The 20,927-nt window shown below is 32.0% G+C and overlaps 1 protein-coding gene across 1 annotated transcript in view; it reads left to right on the forward strand.

The window, feature by feature from the left end:
* BIRC6 (baculoviral IAP repeat containing 6) overlaps window positions 1-20,927 on the forward strand; it is a 300,333-nt gene that overhangs the window by 242,972 nt on the left and 36,434 nt on the right. The window contains exons 67-68 of the mRNA XM_051976128.1: window positions 15,614-15,759; window positions 16,309-16,419. Of these exons, the coding sequence (XP_051832088.1) occupies window positions 15,614-15,759; window positions 16,309-16,419 (257 nt within the window). The remainder of the gene's footprint in view (window positions 1-15,613; window positions 15,760-16,308; window positions 16,420-20,927) is intronic.

Here is a 20,927-nt window from a genome sequence, read left to right on the forward strand (position 1 = left end):
AGTAGATTTTTGCAGTCATGGAAGACAGCTAGTGAAAGTATCTGGAATAAGGAAGTTGAGAAACAGAAATGTCTTCTCAAATAATGGACATAATAGGTGCTTTGTATTTAGAACTTGCCACGTAGGGTTTTTATCTCTAATATGTTAAAAAAATAAAGTCAATCTGTTCCATAGTCTCAAAATTTTTTCTTTAAAAATAAGCAAAACACGTATCTTGGTGAAGGAACTGAACAGTATGCTTAGATAGGTAGACTGAGTGAATAAAATATATCATCAGAATTAAACAGGTAAACAAAACATCAACTCTAGAAGTCAAATTATGTTTTTATCTATCTCACTTTATTTGGGTTCATTTTCTTACTGTGCAGATAATGAAAATATTCCCATTTCTTTACCTGCATTGGAATTATCATTTATTATCAAAAGTAAAGGGCTGCTGGGATGGATTAGAAATTGATTGCATCAAGTGATATATAAGCTGCTTTTTTTTTTTTAACAAAAGCTCTAGAATCTAGATGCAGAGGAGAGGAGCACACACAGCCTAGGAGCAATCTATGAAGAGACTATGTACTGTTTTAATTCAGTCTGAGAAATAGAAATAATCATCCTAAAACTCTTCCTAGCAACCCCAAATGGTGATAATGGCTGGTGATTTTCATCTCCAGAGCTCCATTAAATCACATATATTTTGAATACATATTGTAGACAATTGTCTTCTGTATAGATGAAACCTATTTCAGAATTTAATTGGATTCATGATAACACAAATGGGAATTCTTCCTTCATTGATGTAGACAACAGCTCATTCTATGCAGTTCTTTTTTATATCCTTCATAAATCTGCATGGTGGATCTTAGTAGGTTGTAAATAAGTAAATGAAAACAAAGTATTTCAAATATAAAGGGAAAGTATATCATTAAAAATTGGAATAACCTTGTTGAGGTTACTTAAAACCATTCTGTTCCCCCTACTATACGTAATATTAAATAGGCTTAAAAATTCAATTCTTTTTTAAGGTAAGAAAAAACCTTGAAAGTCACTGTGTACATACTTGGCTGTAAAGGTTGGTATTTATTTTTGAGCTAATCATATTGATCTATATTTGATTGTTTTGTTCTTAGAGTAATTTGTACTATAGAACGCTCCCTTCTCTTTAATAGTAGTACCCTAGATATAAGAACATCTCCAAATTACCCTGCATACATCTTCGTTTACCCTATATACTCTGTATACATAATCATTTGCACTTTTGTCTCATATATTAAAATGTGAATCCTTTAAGGAAGGTGATTGTTTTATTTTTCTTCATATCCCTAGTACCAAATTCAGTGCCTGATATATATAAGTGCTTATTAAATGCTTGTTACTTAGAGGCATTAATATCTATATTGACTGTTGCTGATTTTTCTACATTATATTTTGCTTTATTATGGAAGAATTTTTAGATACCTTCGGGAGCAAAAATATCTTCTTATAACTAAATCCTATTTTATAAACTTTTGAATAATTGAAACCTCCCCCTCTCCCATTCAGTCCTCCTGGCATTGGGAATTGCTGTTACTGGAGCTTATCTCTCATATTCCATTGATTATTTTTTCATTAAACTACTTCATCCCTTGTAGTTACCATTTTTCTACTTCTATTTATATCATTCATGTTAAGTCCAAAAATGATCTGTTGGGTTAAGCAAATACCAATCATTATAATAGAAACAATTCCTACAGCAGGTTTCATTGTATATACTTAGGAATTTCAAGGTAAGTCCTTATCTTTTTATCTGTTAACAGTAAAGAGATGGATAGATGAATACCACAGCTTTTTCAGCAAGATATTATTTATTCAGTTTATCCAAAATTATAATTATGTAAAATATGGTAACTGGTTCCAGTGAAACCCCCATGGAAATAGGCAATGTAAATTTGAATCATGTGATTATACCAGAAAGTTTATTCTTACTAATTAGCACTAAGTTGTATTAGTATAGTAGATTGGATTCTCCTATAATGAGACATATTAAGATTCTTTTTTAATAACTTTTTATTGACAGAGCCCATGCCTGGGTAATTTTTTTTTTACAACATTATCCTTTGCACTCACTTCTGTTCCGACTTTTCTCCTCCTTCCCTTCACCCCCTCTCCCAGATGGCAAGCAGTCCTATACAAGTTAAATATGTCACAGTGTATCCTAGATAAAATATATGTGTGCAGAACCAAACAGTTTTCTTGTTGCACAGGAAGAATTGGATTCAGAAGGTAAAAATAACCTGGGAAGAAAAACAAAAATGTAAGCAGTTTACATTCATTTCCCAGTGTTCTTTCTTTGGGTGTAGCTGCTTCTGTTCATCCTTGATCAATTGAAACGGAGTTAGATCTCTTTGTTGAAGAAATCCACTTCCATCAGAATATACCCTCAAATAGTATTGTTGTTGAGGTATATAATGATCTCCTGGTTCTGCTCATTTTACTTAGCATTAGTTCATGTAAGTCTCGCCAATTCATCCTGCTGGTCATTTCTTATAAGATTCTTATTTTAAGAAATAAAAAATTTTAAGTATATGCTCAATTTTCTTCCTGAAACTGCCATTTATTTCATAATTTTTAATATCTATGGCTGTTGTAGGCCAAGTAGCAATTTACATTAATAGATTTTTTTTCTAAATGTTATGTATTATAAAGATCACCCTAAATTTAAGATGACCTAAAAATGAATGTGGTCTAACTCAGTAACCTATAGCTTTTTCTTCTTGTGCTAGCATTATGAAAAAGTCTAAAGAAAATGTTTGTAAATTTTTCAAATTCTTTGCAAGATCAATGTATAATAAATTGTTTGGATTTGACCCGGAGAACCCTGAAGGTGCCTGCCAAAAGAGAGATCCTGGTAATATTCTTCTATGCCCCACTAACAATAAACAGGGAATGGTTGAGAAATAGATTTTCTTATCTCTCTTTTGGGGGAAAAATACTTTTTTGCCTTTTCCTTTTTGAACAAATGGGAAAGCAAGGTTTAGGTTAACTGATGTTATTGGATATGCATGATCTGGGATTATTGGGGAATGTGGTGGTTTACAACTATCTAAACTCATTCTGATATATTACCAAAATCAAAGTTTAGTTTTAACCAAAATTTTTTGTTGTTTAGCAGATTTCCTTAGAAACCCTAGGCAAAAATGTTAGGGTTTTTTTTTTTTTATCATTTTAGTTTCTCATCATTGGTGACAACATTTTTTCATATGATTGTTGCTAATACTTGAATATAAGATAATTTCTTTTTATATTTTGTGCTAATTTTCTATATATCTTAGTTATCAAATTTTTATGAACATATTTGATCCAAAGATTTTACTGGTCCAGTTCCATTCATTTAATTCTCTTAACGATGTTTTATATTTTCAAAAGGAGCTCTGAACCGTAATAAATCTAATTGGGACTTTTGTAGTAGATCTGTTTAAAAGCAGGAATAACTACTTTGAATCAAACTCTATCAATCCTTTGCCCCAAACCTTCACTCAATCAAATAGAAAAATGATTGGAATAAATATAGGGTATCCCAAAAGCCTTATTTTAAAACCATCAAGACTTTGGAGACATCTTGTGGTCTGATTAGGCATGTGATCCACCAGTTCTTTTTCCTTAACCTTTACAAACATTAAAGGTTCTTTTACTCTGCTTTGTAAAGAAAACTTATATTATTATAGCCAATATATAGAAATTTTAAACTTTATATCACAAGTTCGAGAATATGGAGAGCTTCCTGTACTATATCTCTGTAATTTGAGTAGAGAACTAAGGTCATAAAGCATTAAAATGTGATTCTGTATCAGATTATTATGGCTCATTCAAATTTTACCTCAAGTTACCTCAAGTGCTGTGCTGTCTTTATTGTCGTAGGAGACACCTCCTCAAGAATACCTCCAGTGTTTTTGAAGGGGACCATCCAAATTATGAAAGAACACAGGAGTCATATAAGCGAAGTAGATATGGATGGGTTTTGAGCTACGTAACTGGAAGGATCTTCTGTATTGATTAGTTGGCTGTGTGTGTCTGTGTGTGTGTATCTGTGTGTGTGAATACACACACACACACACACACATATATATATATATATATATATTACCTTTAAAAGATATTGTTACCACTTGTGATATTGCATATATGAAGAATAGCCTGTTTATATCTTTTTGAAGTAATTGATCCTGATGGGAATATTTCAAAAGTTCACTTGCATAATGAGTACCATTAGTCTGCTACTGCCATAATAATCTAGTACTTCAGGTTGCTGACTAAAGAACAACAACTCCCCTTTGGTCTGGGATTCCTGTCTTGGTTATTCCATTGCAGGCTTCAGATTAGTCTGAGGCCTTCTCCTCTTACAGAAAGAGCCACACAGATGTTTTTTGATTCTGAACTTGTTCCTTGTCCAATACATAGCCTATAGACCTCAATTATTCCTTGCCCTAAAATCTTACCCCTATGTCAGATCCCTTTCTAAGTCTGCCCTGGATTTGTGACCCAGACCTGGATAGTAAACATAAAGAGCTGCCAATTAGCATTCATTTTTATAAGATCAGGGTTCCCTTTGTCAAAGTAAACCTATATATATATAGTATTACTCTTCTTTTAGTTCCCATTTTCTGGAATGCTTTATATGGAATATCCTTAACCAAAACATGTACTCAGTATCTCCAGGCCTGTCTGGCTCTTCTTTTGATAAACACTTCCTGTATTTGTCCCCAGACTGGATAAATGATTTGATAAATTTTTTCTACAATATCTTGGTAGGAAAGTTTGTTGCATTTTCTAAATCTTTGTAGAGGAATTATGATAGAGCTTGATTGTATTTTCTTGTTATACTACCATCTTCATTCTGGCCATTCCCTTTTTCCAATATCCTTTTAAATCCAGGAAAGAACCCTCTCAAAGACCACTGTTTTATTGATTAGGTCTGTTTTCTCTTGGACTCCCAAGTGGATTTCTCCTATATTTATTCTCCCTGATCACTCCTTCATTTTTATGTATATCTCCCTTTAGTAAAGCTTACTTTATTGTTTTGTGGTAAGCTCCTTGTTTCCTAATCAAACCTTCCTAAGTATGTGTTAAGACTAGTTTTAAGAAATTAGAAATATTCTACCTTAGGACCATTATTTCCTTATTGGTAGTATCTGTGCTTTGTTATGTTGGTTACAAAAAATTCTTCAGTCAAGATTCTAATAATCCTCAAACCCTACCCCCTCCAAAAACTAGCACATTAACTCCCAAACTCAGAGATTTCTCTAGAGTTTAATCAAGGAAAATGTTGATAATAGTTAATACCTTCTTCCTTTTCTCTTTGGAATCAAAATACAGAAATAGTACTAGTCTGATGATTTTGACCTTAATAGCATTTGAGACTTCAAAAATAAAATAGCACAAATTAAGCCTCCATATTTAATAAAAGTAGAATTGTTCAAGTTTTTAGCATCTTTGACTTAATATTACATATAATATATGCTTTCTAATTTATTCTGGCAAACTCCAGTTCAATTATATATTATGATTAAGCCTTGCCTCCTGGATAACAAGTTTGTATTAAACATCTAGTGTATCCCAGTCAAAAAAACATGCAAAAAAAGAACATGCAGTCTTCTGCATGTTAACCCTCACCAACAACAAGTATCGCAACTTCACATCTGATGACTTAAGCAACTGAAGAATAAACTTAGATTTATTCAACAATTGGCCTATTAGATGTTTATCGTTGCTTGTGAAATCTTTCTCTGTCCATATATAGAGATATCGTTATGCCCTGCCACTGTCCCCAAGGAATATGTAAAGAAAATTAAATGAAGTGAAATCAAGACTCAAGGAAATTGTTACCAAAGCATTCAGATAAATTTTACTTAAGTGGATTCCTGAAATTGATATTCTATCTTTATAAATCATATTTTTCCAAAGCTTGTATTTATAGATTTATAGCTGGAATGAGTCTTACCTATTATCTAATCTAACCCATCATTTTACAGATTGAGGCTTGGAGAGATTTAAGTGCTAACAAAATCCTCTAGCTAATGGAAAAGTAGGTAGGCTGGTCTTTGTACAAACAACACATCATATGACCTATATTAGAGAGCTTTTTAATTTGGTATAAGATCTCAGTGCCCTCAAGACAACTTTATAATACTTTTTAAGTCATAGAGAAAGTATTGAATAGCATTGGTTAGAGGAAGTTCATCTGTTTATTTGCTTCATTACTTGTTGTTTTCTCATTTAGATTCTAAATTCCATTTAGCTAAGGCCTATTTTTACCTTCCTTTATAACCCATTTCTTCAAATGTCTAGTTACATAGTAGGCACTTTCTGTGCCTTGAATGCCTGATATTCAGCTAGCTACCTCTAGCAAAAATAAATCAGTTGTAGGTTTAGTCTTTGTCTCAGTTTCAGTAAAGTTCCATAATTTGGACCCTGTCAACCTAGTTTTTGATAAACTAGGGTAATTTCCAGGAAAATCAAATTTGCAGTAATCAAAGGGTAAGGTATTTAATGTTCCTAATTTAGAAGAAGAAACTTTGATTCTATTGTTCATACTATTCTTGCTAAAGTAAAATAATATCAATACAGTACTAATAAATAATGAAGTAGATGACCATGGCAATAAAATTTCAAAAGGAAGATTTGATGTAATTATAAAAAAAACTTTATAATTGTTAATCATCAATAGTAAACATTTATTAAAAACCTGCTATTTAGTGCATGACTGACCCTCGAGGAGATAAAAATTTTAAAAGAAAACAAATACTTGCCCTCAAAAGTTGGCTCTTTATTGCTAATTAAGGAAACCCCCAGATACTTTTATTTGTTTCTTAAAAGTAATTGGCATGATTTAAAATCAGTTTTTAATGTTTTGTTCGTTTTTATCTACTTTCTAAACTTTTATCAAAGAAATACTTTTTATCTATAATATTTTTCACCATATCTTTTCTTATTTATTGCTATTGTGTTTATTTAGTAAAACAGCTTAATTAAGTATAAATCTTTATTTTCTGTTTTTTAATTCAAATATTTAAAGGTATAAATATGTGTATGTCAAAAAACCCAATTGCTTTTTCCTTTAAGAACTAACATTACATAAGAAAATCCCTCTGTTATTCTGTTAAGGTAGTTCCCTTAATGTTTTGACAATAAAGAAAAAGACTAGATCTTTTGGGATCGTGGATCTTGACCTGAAAGGGAATTGTCTAGTCCTGTGTTTTCCTTATTATATGAGAAAATTGAGATCAGGACATGTGAAATGATTTGTTCAGGGTCACTCAATTAGTGTTAAAAGTGGAAATTGCTTATAGACCACACCCCAGTATGCTAGTACTGCACATTGAAAACTTCTGATCCCCCCTTTTTACCTATCTGAATCCAATGCAGTTTCCATCCATTTTGTCACCCTGTTAATTGACAAGGATTTACTTTATCCACTTTAATGGATCTTAAATTGTAATTCTCTCTCAAGAATATTTGTGCATTTACATTGGTTTTCTTTAAACAGTATGTAACCTTAACCAAGAAGAATGAATATAATAATGAAGACTTTAGATCCCCATGGGCAGAGCATTAGGATATACTAGACTCTCTATGAAGTTCTGCATTCTAGCCCAAATTTCCAGGGGATTTTGGGAATCATTTATATATTTTTTTACTTATGTTATTAGCAACAAAGGTTATCTACTTATCTTTTATCATATCTCTTGAAAGTTCCTGTATTCTGAGCATCTTTTCCTATTCTAAGACTCTGTATAGAATAGTTACTGTTTTTATATTATTGGAAATTTTTTTCTCAAAGATTTACCCTAAATTTATGTAATTTTTTATTTCCTCCAACTTTTATCTTTATGTGTCCCAACCAGGTTGACATTTTTATTTGACCCTCTATTCATTAAAGACATAAATGAAATCCAAGTCTTTATATTTTTAGAGTGAATCCAAGTAGATAACTAAAGTAATCAAGACTTACACAAAAGCTGAAATGTTTGTTCTAAGATAAGGGTTATTAACTATTTTTTTGGCATTTTTGTGGATCCCTTCTCAGAATTATTTTTTAATCCATATAATGTGATTGGATTACAGAGGAAATTTATTGAAACAAAAATACTAGTTCACAAGACCCTCTTTTATCAAAACCTCTTTTATGAGCTTTTCCCTATTCAATAATCTTTCATAGGCATATTCTAAATCTGTATCTGTACTCACTTTTAATGAGATGCTTCGTAAAATATTTCATTTTATGGCATATGACTTAGGAATATGGGTATAATTGGGAATTTTGTGTTTGCTTTTTTTTTGTTTGTTTTAATTTGGAGTTAATCATAAGAGGTTTGCTTTCTTGAACTTCCAGATTGTTTCCTTTAAGATTTACCTGCTTTGAATAGTTCTATTATCTAGGTATCTCACCATGTAGCTGTCAAGTTGTCTATGCAATGGCAGAACTGTATATTGTCTTTGTAACTATATAGACTTCTGTTGAAGTGCTGAGTTTTGAAGTGGTTGGTCATGTGTCAATCCAAGAAGATGATATTTTTAGTATACTAACTTGAAGAAGAAATTTTAAATGCTGAGGTGTTTTTATATGTCTTTCCAATTTTAAACAAATAATACAGGCAGAGCTATTATCGATAATCCAGAGATTTATAAATATCTAGCAAAACCAGTTCATTCAGTTTTTTTAAAGGAAATATTTGCCCATTTGCTCATATCCTAGTTCAGGTTATATATTTTGACTATTTTGTTAGCTGGTTAGTGGAATTCACAACATAGTGGAAATGTTTGCAGATGTTTTGTGCAATAGCGACAACTTCAGTTGCTTCCTCGTATTTCTTCAGGGCAGTGATCACAACCAGATTCAACGTATGCACAAAGCAGCGGATACCATGGTAGCGGCCGTCGCTGATTGCTTTTACCATGTTGGATCCATTGTCTGTCACAAAGATCTACTTCCAGCTAGGTGCCTTGAACCCAAATAGCTTTTCACACAGACTTCAGGATATGAGCCAAGGTATGGCCTTTTTTCATGAGCTGGGCCTACATATGGGTTGACAGTGACTTATATACTTATACATATATGAGACACTACTGGGTAAAACAGTAGTGTTAATGATCAGTTGCTGTCAGCAATATACAGATAGTATATGTTCTTCATGTATGTGAAGTGCTCTTACCATCTTTTCTGTATACATCATAAGGAGAAGTGTTCAAGTAAAAATTGTTCTTACTTGGATCTAATAAAGGAGTCTTAGGAAATAGTAGTTTTATAAATGCCATACTCTTTTATTATGAGATTAATGTATAATGATCATCTGAGTCAATTATATGGTCTAAAATATTGATAAAAACTATTATTTTTCCAGCCCAAATCCTTGCTTTTATTGAGGTACAAGAAGTTTTAAGGCCCTCAAAAAGGAATTAGGATTAAGTTTAGTTAATTGCTCATGTGTATTTTTAAAAATAAATCATTATGCTGATAACATTATGCTTATGTGGTTGACCATCTAAACATAAGTCCTTCCTCATGAACCAAAGAGAGACATGATTGTTCAAGGGAAAACAACCTAGAGTTTGAAAATAGACTTTTACTTTAGTATTTCTCCTTCTGTCTAAGATAATTTTCTTTGATGTGGACCTATTTCAGTGTTTAGTGGATCCATTTGATTGATAATTTCCTTAAATCTTCTGATTCTGTATCGTACTATTCTTGGCATTATAACACTTTTCCTTACTTTCTCTTTAACTTTCCTTTAGGTTTGAGTCTTGCTAGCCAGTTTCCTGCTGTTAAGGAGCAACTTTTACATCCTAACAATTGGCTAATTAATACCACAGAAGTTTCCAAACATGAAGTGCTTTCAGCATTCTTGTTGCAGTTGCCTGGAGAGGTTGATGTGATTTGACAAAATTCCTCTATTTATTAGCTGAGAGATACTTCCCCTTTTTAATCCCTGGAAAGATCATGTGTTGTTAAGCAATTAGTCAACAAGTATTACATAGTTAACTCTCCTAGGAACTAGGATAAAGAGAAATGAAACAGGTCCTGTCATCGATGTCCTTAAAATTTCCCCCTTCTTCATATAGTACTTGAATCATATTATACAGTAAGCATTTATTAAATGGCAACTTTGTGCTAGGCAACCTATTCATCAAATGTAGAAAGTTTAGAACATGGGCCTATATAGTTTATAGATGAATAAAGAGTTCTAACATAATTAGCCATAAAATATACATGATTAATCCATTAAAGAGTTATAAAACAAATCATTGAACAAAGACTAAGGGGAAGGGGGAGGGAATAATTACAGATAATGAGAATCATAAGTGACTTCCTGGAAGAAATGGTATTTGAAGGGGGCTTAAAGGAACAGGAAGGACTTCAACCATTCAAGAGGATGAAAGAAAGGTATTCTTAAGGAAGAACATATAGATGGAGAAAACTTTATCCTCTCTATTTAAAAGATAGTCCAGTTTTTTGGGTTGTTGAGTGTACTGGAGCATTAATATGAGGAAGACAAATTAGTCCTAGATTATGTAATGCAATTGGGAATTTAAACTTTATTCAGGAGATAGGGAACTTTGGGGGAAATGGGTTGTCTGCTTGTTTTATCTTTTTTTTTTTTTTTTAATGAAGTAACAAGAAGTATTTGCTTGAGAAAAATTTGGAAAGAGGTATCAAGGATAAATTGGAAAAGGGAGAGAGAGATAGGAAGGTCAGCTGAAGAACAGATATAAGATGTTATGGTAAAAATGATAATATTTGGTAACTGGATATTTGAGAGCATGGACACAGCTGAAGATAATTAGAAGATTATGAATATATAATAATATAGCAGGAATTTATTTAGCACTTTAAAGCTTGTGACTCACATTATTTTATTTGATCTTCATTATACCCTCATGTATTATTATGCTATAGGTATTATTCCAGTTTATCCATTGGAAGCAATGAAACTGAAGGAGGTTAAGATTAATTTTGTTAGGTTAAAATTATCTGCTGCATCGTGTACCAGTAATAGTTGTCATGACTTTTTTTCTTGCCACTGGACTTCCTGGCTCTGGAAGAGAGCGAGACTGACAACTTTTTGAACTCTGTCTCATTTAAATCCAGTTCACATGCAAGCCAAGCTATTACCTATTCATGTCCTCTTTCAAACAGGACAAACAACAAATTAAGCCTAGAGTCATGCAACTAATAAATGTTTTAGGTGGGATTTTGACCCCAGTTTACCACTTTCCAGATACAGTATTCAGTATACTATGCCATACCATTCTTCTGTCCTATAATAAGTACCAAAAGCTGTGGAGAGATCAAAAGAATAAAGACTGAAAACAGTCATTCACCCCCATTTCTTAAGCTTTTACATTTACTATGTGCATTCATTGTGCCAAAGATACCAAAAAAAAAACAGTCCTTGACTCTAAGTTCACACTATTTGTAGAGGGGAGCACATAGTGTGCAGAGTATACACATAGACAATGTAAATAAGACCATTTAAGAAGTGGGGGAGTATATTAACGGGGATAAGATAATGGTGTCTAAGGAGATCTCATTGAAGAAATACACCCGAGGTAATCCTTAAAGGAAGTAATGAATTGTCTTTGGGATGAAGGATGACTTTTTGCAGTTATAAGGTTGGCTGGAATCAGATGTTTGTGAAGAGCAGTATTGTAAGATAAAGTTAAGAAGGATATTTTGCAGCTAGGTTACTGATAATTTTAAATTCAAAGCAGATAGCTATTTTTTAAAATCCTAAATGCAACAGTACTTTTTGGGCAACAAGTAATATAGATTATCTTAAAAGAATCATTTGATAGCTTCGTGAGGGTGGATTATGGAAGGAGGAAACAAGATGTAAGGAAACAAATTAAATAGTTGCTATTCCAGGAGAGAAGTAATGAGGGCCTGAACCAGGCTGTATAGATGGAAAAAAAAAAGGGGGGGGAACAGATGTAAGCAATTGTGTGGATAGAGATTTGATAAAATTTGAATACTAACTTAATAATATAGAATTGAGAAAGAGGAAAGTCAAAATGGTGAATCTAGATGAGTAGGAGAATAATAGTATCCTCAAAGGGGACAGGAAAATTTGGAAGAGGGATAAGTGCTGCAGGAAAGAAAATCGATTTACTTTGGCTCTATATGGAGATATCCAGCAGGCAGCTGACAGTATGAATTGTATTCATATTAGAATTTCTAAAAAGGGAAAATTAGGGAAGACACAAAAGTTTTGAGTTAATCTGTATAGAAATGATCATTGGATTTGTAGACCTTCTGAGATCACTGAAAGAAAATAAGAGAATAAGGCCTAAGACAGAACATTTAGGGAGACACCCATGCATAAAGATGCCAGGAATAGAAAAGGATCTTTCAGCAAAGGGAACTGAGGGTTTGGAAATATAACATGCTGGAAAGAAAAAAATCAGAAGAGAGCTTTATCAGAGTAGCCCAAGGAGGGGAAAGAAAGTGTAGGCTGTTATGTGAAGATAATAATCAGTATTAGAGAGAGAGCACATAAAGACTGAGGAAAACATCTTTGGTCACTTTAAAGAGAACTGTTTCATTGGAGTGTTTTTTGTTAGGATCCTGGTTCTGGGGATTTCAAAAGTGAATAGTTAGTGAATAAAATGGATACAGCAAACATAAGCAATTCTTTTAGCTATAATTTTGTCATTGAATTCGAGACGCAGGATGTTTGAAGGGATTGCAGAATGATGCAAAGATAATTTTGTTTTAAGAATAAAGGAGAGATGGTTTTGTTTTTAAGTGTCAGAAAAAAGCCAGTTAAAAACAAAAAAACTTTCTAAAAGAGATAGGTTTTAAGAGGCAAACATCTAGAATAGGCAGAAGACACTGAAGACAAGGCCACAAAGACAAGAGGTAACCTTTATAAGAAGGCCTTTACTAAGTGGCTAGGTGTTGCTGTTGAAATTTGGGACAGGAAGCAAAATCAAAAGCCCTACAACTAAAGTCTTTTTCTTAAGGTGAATGTAATATCTGCTGAAGATAAAAGGATGAAGCATAAAGAGATTGAGATAAAGAAAGAGATGTTTCTAACATAGAAATTGTGAGAACAGGATAAAGTCAGTAAAAGAATATTAAAAAAAATTAATCTAGTTCAGTTAAAATTAAGTAACATAATAAAAGAGAGGGCAAAATTAGAAGGGAAATGGATTAAAAAAAAAAGGGAGGGACTGAAAAAAGGGAAGGTAGATTGAGGAAAGTGGTGGTCCAAAGAAATTAGCTAATATGAATTCATAGAGAACCTAGTTACCATGATTGTATAACTTCTTAAGCTGTGTTCACTCTAACGAGAGGATGAATAGAGAAGGTAGTTGATGGGTTTTCTAATCACAAGAAATGAAAAAGTACTATTTTATAGCTAAATAAATTAAGGTCAGGGAAGGTATAACTAGATCATGATTACAGTGGTGTAACAAATGGCAGAATTAGAACCTGAACCCAATTCCACAATTCTGCTTTTCCAAGCTCCAGATGACCCAGATGTGAGGACTGGCATTGCATGCATAATGATAGAACAAGAGGATCAGTGATACAAGTTTGGAAAATGGGTTAAACTGATCACCAATGGGGTTAATACTATAAAGAAATTGAAGCAAAAGCAGACTTAATTGATAGGATGAGCAAGAAGGGTGAATTTGGGTCAGTGAGAGGGCAGAGGTCAGGTAAGGATGAAAAATAAATCGAGGTGAAGCAAGGAGGTCTTTCAGATTTCAGTATTAAAAATATTAGTCAACTCTTGAGTGATATGATCTTAGGTCTTCTTTAGGTAACAATGATGAAGAGGTAGGAAATGAGTAGCATATAGGACAGAGGAGCATTTTATCTTAATAGAATAACAAGGACATCTTGTACTACTAGTCCCATGACATACCGGAAGCCTCACATTTATTCAGTTCTAAGTGTAATCTGTGCATTTTTATATTTTGGACCTAATTGCCTTGGATTCCATCATCTCTTTTGTCAAATTTATCTTTCAAATGCCCACAATTATTTGGACCCTCTTTCAGCAGAAAGTATACATTATTTTTTCTGTAAGAAAGGGTTCTTTTTGTTGCCATTAAATTCAGTTTTTTGGGAATTTTATTTAATTGAGCTTATATTTTAAAATGTTAACTATACTGTTTTTTGGCTTCATCTAGAGTGATGAGTCATGATTATGCCATGTTGTTTGAATTAATTGAATATAAACACAAATACCCTATTATAAAAAGAAATATATTGACCTGGAAAAATAAGCTATATTTTTATTAATAAACTAATAATTTTCATTTAGTTAGGTCAGTGGGTCACTACATACATATATATTTAAATGATCAATTAAATGTTCTTGAATATTTTGTATTAATACATGATAATAAAAACCAAATCAGAAATTGTTAACTTCCCAGAAATTTAACATGAATGATCACTACAATTAAATTATAAATATAAAGATCAGCAAAACATACTTTTTGTAGAATATATGCATTATATGATAAAAAGAAACTATGAGAACTTGTTTTATAATAAAATAATGGTAATTGAAACACAGTTTGTGATATTATTTGTGAAATTCAGTTCATCCTGCATCACCAATTCTGCTTACCAAAAGTGGCCCACGAGGCACTTGCATTCCAAGTCAGCATGCTGGGCTTCTTAGCCATTGAAAGTTTGAGAATAGGTTGAGATCGTTTCGACCCCAAGACCTCTAATCATTCACGTGACTAGATAAAGCTGCGTGCTGGCAGGGGCCAGGGGCATTACCCCCACCACTTTCCCCAGAGGAAGCACACAGACACAAGGAGGGGGAAAACGGCTATTTTTATTGTTTTGAACTACATTATTATCTATGGTGATATTACAATTAAAGTTTAATTTTTTTTCTTTTGAAACAAATATTGTTGGGAGGGGGAATCATATACTATGGTTCCTTGCTTATTTAATGTAAATTGGTATTAAATGCATATTCTGTATTGTTCACCATCCCAGTTTCTGACACTATTACAAGTGTTTTGTCTTAAAAATCTTTTATTTATAACAATATTTCCTGAAATGGACACCAAAGTTCTTATTGTATAAATGCATGTATTTTAGCATATTTAAATTTCAGTTGAACTCAAAATCCCTTCTAACCTATTGAACTTTTATTTGTTCCCTCTAAATTCTCTGAATTTAGATAAAATTAAGATACTGTACTACCAACATGGGTGTGGTACTATTAGAAAACAATTAGAGTTGATAGTTGTTTTGTGTTGTTGGTTGAGGTTTTAATCATTTACTCTAATCTTGCTAAGGTAAGAGAAAAGGGGGAAAAACCTATCATGACATCTGAGTAATTTTAAGATGACACATAAAAATATTGTCTGTTGCTAGTGTTTTTAATTTGGAGGGAAAAAAGTGCTTATACTTTAATTAACCTGAAATAAATAATGCAAGTTATTGTTGTATAATTAAAAGGTGGCAACTTTTTAAAATAACTCTCATGGCAAATATTAGGATTACTTCATGTTAGGTAAAATCCAGAATTCCTTTTTTATTTTAATATTAATAGTCATGCTGTGTAAACCCTACAATCATATTTATTTTTACATATCTTAAAAAATACAGATCTAAAAAGGATAAAGCAAAAACAGGAGTAAAGCCAGATGCATCTGATCAAGAGCCTGAAGGACTCACTCTTTTGGTACCTGATATTCAAAAAACTGCTGAAATAGTTTATGCGGCTACCACCAGTTTGCGGCAAGCAAATCAAGGTAAATCTAACATCTATTAAGTGATTAATTTTGAACATGTTGATTTACTGAAATCTCAAATTGTTTCCAAATCAATTTCTTGTTATGGATTGTGGATAACACCTTTTTTCAAAATTTTATTTCAGCATTATATGGATCAGAAAATTGAGTGGGTATAAATCAAATACTAAAAATCTGATCAACTTTTGTACATAAATCCTTAATTTAAAAAAAAGTTATAGTCAGAAGAAAAATATTAAATTAGTTTTTTTGTCATTTAAATTTTGGAATAGTGTGATTCCTACTTTTTCTGACAATTCATTTGAAAAATCAGTAGATTTATTATATAATCTTATTCTAAAATAAATGTACTTAAAATGGAAAGGAATGAATGCTTTGCCAATAATTAAAACAGGATTATGAAATATGAAAATTATAAGTAAATATTGGATAAGTTTATTGATGTTATGAATTTTCATTACTTTTTATTGTAAAAGCAGTGTTTCCATTGTATTCATTTTACCAAAATGCATAATCAAATATTGTTTTTCTTAAAATATTAAATAACAGAAAAAAAACTGGCGGAATATTCCAAGAAAGCTGCTGTGAAACCAAAACCTTTGTCAGTATTAAGATCACTTGAAGAAAAGTATGTAGCTGTCATGAAAAAATTACAGTTTGGTAAGTTCAAATCTCAATATTTGTTTTGTAAATTATTGATTTTTTTAAACGGTTAAAAGATCTATAAAATTCTTAAGATTATAGTTAGATTTAATATGAAATGTGATTCTAAATTAATAGTCTGAAAAAAGCCCAGTAATGTGTATATTTCTGCAGCAGTATATAATTGGTGCGATAGTAATATCTTCTTTCATAGATAAGGAAATCAAGAATTCAACTTACATAATAAGTGTATGGAGCAAGAGAAGGCAGCTTTTTATAAACTATATACCAAAACTTCATTTTTTGAATTAGTTCATGATTTTATCTATCAACAAATTCCCTCTCTTTAAGAAAAAATACTGTGATTTGGGAACTTCTCTGATAGCTGGCCATTTTTTTTTTTTTTTTTAAGGTATATACTACTGATTTTTCAAGTTCTATTGTAACACCTAGAATATTGAATATATGATCAGGAGAAGAGCATCTTAACAGGAATAGAAACAGTTCTTTAAAAGATATGTAAAAGTGTCTTTTAGAATTCTCTGGCTTTAGTTGAGAAAAGGATAAAGAAATTGTGAAAAGAAAAGTTCAAGAAAATTGACCCTAAAAGACTACCAAGAAAAGTTGTTTTCTTCCTTCCTTGACCTTTTAATTTCTTGGTTTGGTTAAGAATTCTGGTGGAAGATGGAATTAGCAATTACCATCTAACTTGGAAATGCATTTCTCTTTATTTTTTTAATATTGAATTGGACTAATGGCATGAATATTCTCCTCATCTTGTATGCTACCTTTAGTGCATAATTAACCAGTTTAACAAGCACTTTACTGATATGTGCAAGGCACTATCCTGATTGTAGTAGATGGGCCTTCAGAGAGGTAGCAATGTATTGAAGTAGATACTATACATACACATATAAGTATAATACTGTGTTTGCAGAAGCAATAGGGAGCATCAACTGAGCCTTGAAGTAATCATAAGGAAAGTATTTTTATAGTCTTTACTACTATGCTAGGCACTGTGCTAAATTCTTTACAATTGTCTGTTTTGATCTTCACATCAACTCTTTGAAATATCTGCTGTTATGATCCTCATTTTATAGGTGATTAAATGGAAGCAAATACAGGCTAAGGGACTTGCCCAGTCACAGAGCTAGTAAGAATCAAAAGTTTCATTTGAACTTGGAACTTCCTAACTTGAGATCCAACACTTTATCCATGGCACCACTGAGCTGCCAAAGTTTCTGGAAGTCCAACATGAAGTTCAAAAAGAAGTGTAATTGGTAATAAAATAATGCAAAGATATTGATAGTATCACTGTTCCCTATCTTAGTCAAGTACTGTAGTACTGTGTTCAATTCCCAGAATTTAGGAAGAATATTCACATTCTGAATTACTTCCAGAGGATGGCAGCCTAGATAAACAATGCCCTTAAGTTCCTGTTATTTAAGAAGTGATTACATGGATTGGGAGTGTTTAGCTTGGAGAAGTCTGAAGAGGGAACACGAAAACTGCATTCATAGATTTGAAGTTTGTCACCTGAAAGAGGATGAATCTTATTCTGTCTCTCACCCAAACGAAATTAGAACTGGGGATCTGGATAGAAGTAGCAAAAAGTCAGTCCATTAAATCTCCCACCTCTAATTCTCAATCACCCTTGCTACAAATGAAGAAAGTATTGGGCAGCTAATTGATGGAGTGAATAGAACAGCAGCCCTGGAGTCAAAAGGACCTGAGTTCAAGTCTGATCTCAAACACTTAATACTTTTTAGCCATGTGATTCTGGGCAAGTCACTAGACACTAGTTACTTCAGAGGGAAAAAAATTTTTAAGTAAGTTTGATTAGGGTGGGGATGGTCTTTGCCCACTTTCTTAATAAATCACCTTCTCTCCTGGGGATGACATCCTGGCTGGCCTAAGTCCCCTGATTCCTAGTGCAATAAGACATTATCAAATGAGGCAGCTGTCATCAGTTTCTTTGACAATCATGAGCTTGCCCTCACTTAGCTAAGATTTAGCCTCACAGTTTTCTTACTTCTAGAGAGTCATTATAAATTCTGATTTTCATACCAACCTGTCTCCTGAGATTCAGTTGCCTAATTTCTTCTCCTGATCACTTGCTGTGTATGTAGTGCTTGTCTTATTTCCTTACTTTATGACATCCTAGAGTACATCTCTATGTATCTTGTATTACTTCTATCTCCATTAAAAAGTTTCTCAAAACAAATTGCTACCGAAACTTATTGTTAATTCAAAATAGTTTCAGAAGTGTACAGACTATTTGGGGATCTAGCAAGATACATCCAGGAATTATAGTAATACAACTATAAAACACTGTGAAGAAATAATAGAAATTAAGATGGATTTTAAAAAATGAAACATTATTTGCTGATGGATAGGTTGAGCCAATAAAAGAAAAAATGACAGTACTGCTTGAATTTATTTAGTGTTTTAAACTGTCAGACTATCACATGGATATTTTATAGTGCTAGTTAAAATTTATGTTGGAAAACAAAAGTTCATTATCTCAGGAATCATAATGAAAAAATGGAAGGAATAGGTATCAACATCAGTGAGATTATAGTACTAAACTGATTATTAAAATAGTTTGGTACTGATTAAAAAAAGAGAGCTCAATCAGTGGAAGAAAATACATATAGTACACAGTGCATAAGAAAACCAAAACAATAGCAGAGAAACACAAACACCACAAATACATAAAACCAACATCTGTAGTAAAAGAAAAAGGAAACTGCAAAATAAATAAGGCAATAAGGAGGTAAACAGAATTTTAGAAAAAGTTAGATATAACATCCTTTTCTTTTTTGGCAGTTCCTGGAACCTGTACAAAAATTGACCAGGTAGTAGGACATAAAAACCTCAAAATCAAATGCAGAAAGGCAGAAATAGTAAATGGATTTTTTTTTTCAGATTATGATGCAATAAAAATCACATGCAATAAAAGGCCAAGGGAAAATAGACCAAAAATTCATTTTAAACTAAATAATCTAATCCTAAAGAATGAATGGATGAAATAACAAATCATAGACACAATAACTTCATTCAAGAGAATGAACATAATGAGACAACATACCAGAATTTGTGCAATGCAGCCAAAACAGTTATAAGGGGATATTTTATGCAAGTAACCATTGGATACTTACTTGTATAAAATAGAGAAAAACAAGATCAATGAATTCGGCTTACAACTAAAAAAGCCAGAAAAAAATTAAAAACCCTCAAATACCAAATATGAAATTATGAAAATAAAAAGGGAGATTAATGAAATTAAAGTAAGAAAACTATTGAATTAATAAATAAAACCAAGAGTTGGTTTTATGGGGAAAAACCCAACAAAATAAATAAACCTTTAGTTAATTTGATTAGAAAAAGGAAAGTAGAAAATCAAATTGTTAGTCTCAAAAACGAAACAGGAGAACTTTCACCAGTGAAGAAGAGATTAGAGCAATATTTAGTTATTTTGCCTCACTAAATGTTACTAAATTTGATAATCTAAGTGAAATAAATGGAGGAACATCTACAAAAATATAGATTGCCCAGATTAACACAAGAGTATTTCCTCTTACTTAAATAGACCCATTTTAGAAAAAGAAACAGAACAAGCTATTAATCAACTCCCTAAGAAAAAATCTCCAGGACCAGGTGGATTTATTTACATGTGAATTCTACCAAACATTTAAAGAACAATTAATTCCAATACTATGCAAACTATTGGGAGAAAAAATAGGTAAAGAAGGAGTCCTACCAAATTCCTTTTATGCCCGGATATGGTGCTGATACTTAAGCCAGGTAGGGTGAAAACAGAGAAAGAAAATTATAGACCAGTTTCCTTAATAAATATTGATGCAAAAATCTAAAATAAAACAATAGCAAAGAGATTACCAAAAGTCATTTCCAGAATAATACACTATTTATATAAAACATACTGTTATATATAAAAAATACAAGATTTATACCAGGAATGCAGGCTGGTTTAGGAAGATTAGGAAAACTATTAGCATAGTTGACTATATCAATAACCTAACTAAAAAAAAAAATCATATGATTATCTCAATAGATGCAGAAAAAAGCATTTGATAAAATTCAACAGCCATTCCTATTAAAAACACTAGAAAGTATAGAAATAAATAGTCAGTAGCATCTATTTAAAACATCTGCCAGCATCATATGTAATGGGGACAATTATAGAACCATTCCCCATAAGATCAGGGGTGAAACAAGGTTGGCCACTATCACTATTACTATTCAGTATTGTATTAGAAGTGTTAGTTTTGGCAGAAAGAGGGAAAAAAAGAGAATAAAGTAATTAGAGTAGGTAATGAGGAAACCAAATTATCACTCTTTGCAGATGATATGATGGTATACTTAGGGAACCCTAGAGAATCAATTAAAAAAATACTAGAAACAATCCACAACTTTAGTAAAGTTGTAGGATACAGAATAAATCCACATAAATCATGAACATTTTTATATATTACCAACAAAATCAAGCAGCAAGAGATACAAAG

This window comes from Antechinus flavipes, chromosome 2 (assembly GCF_016432865.1).
Source record: "Antechinus flavipes isolate AdamAnt ecotype Samford, QLD, Australia chromosome 2, AdamAnt_v2, whole genome shotgun sequence".
Classification (NCBI taxonomy): domain Eukaryota; kingdom Metazoa; phylum Chordata; class Mammalia; order Dasyuromorphia; family Dasyuridae; genus Antechinus; species Antechinus flavipes.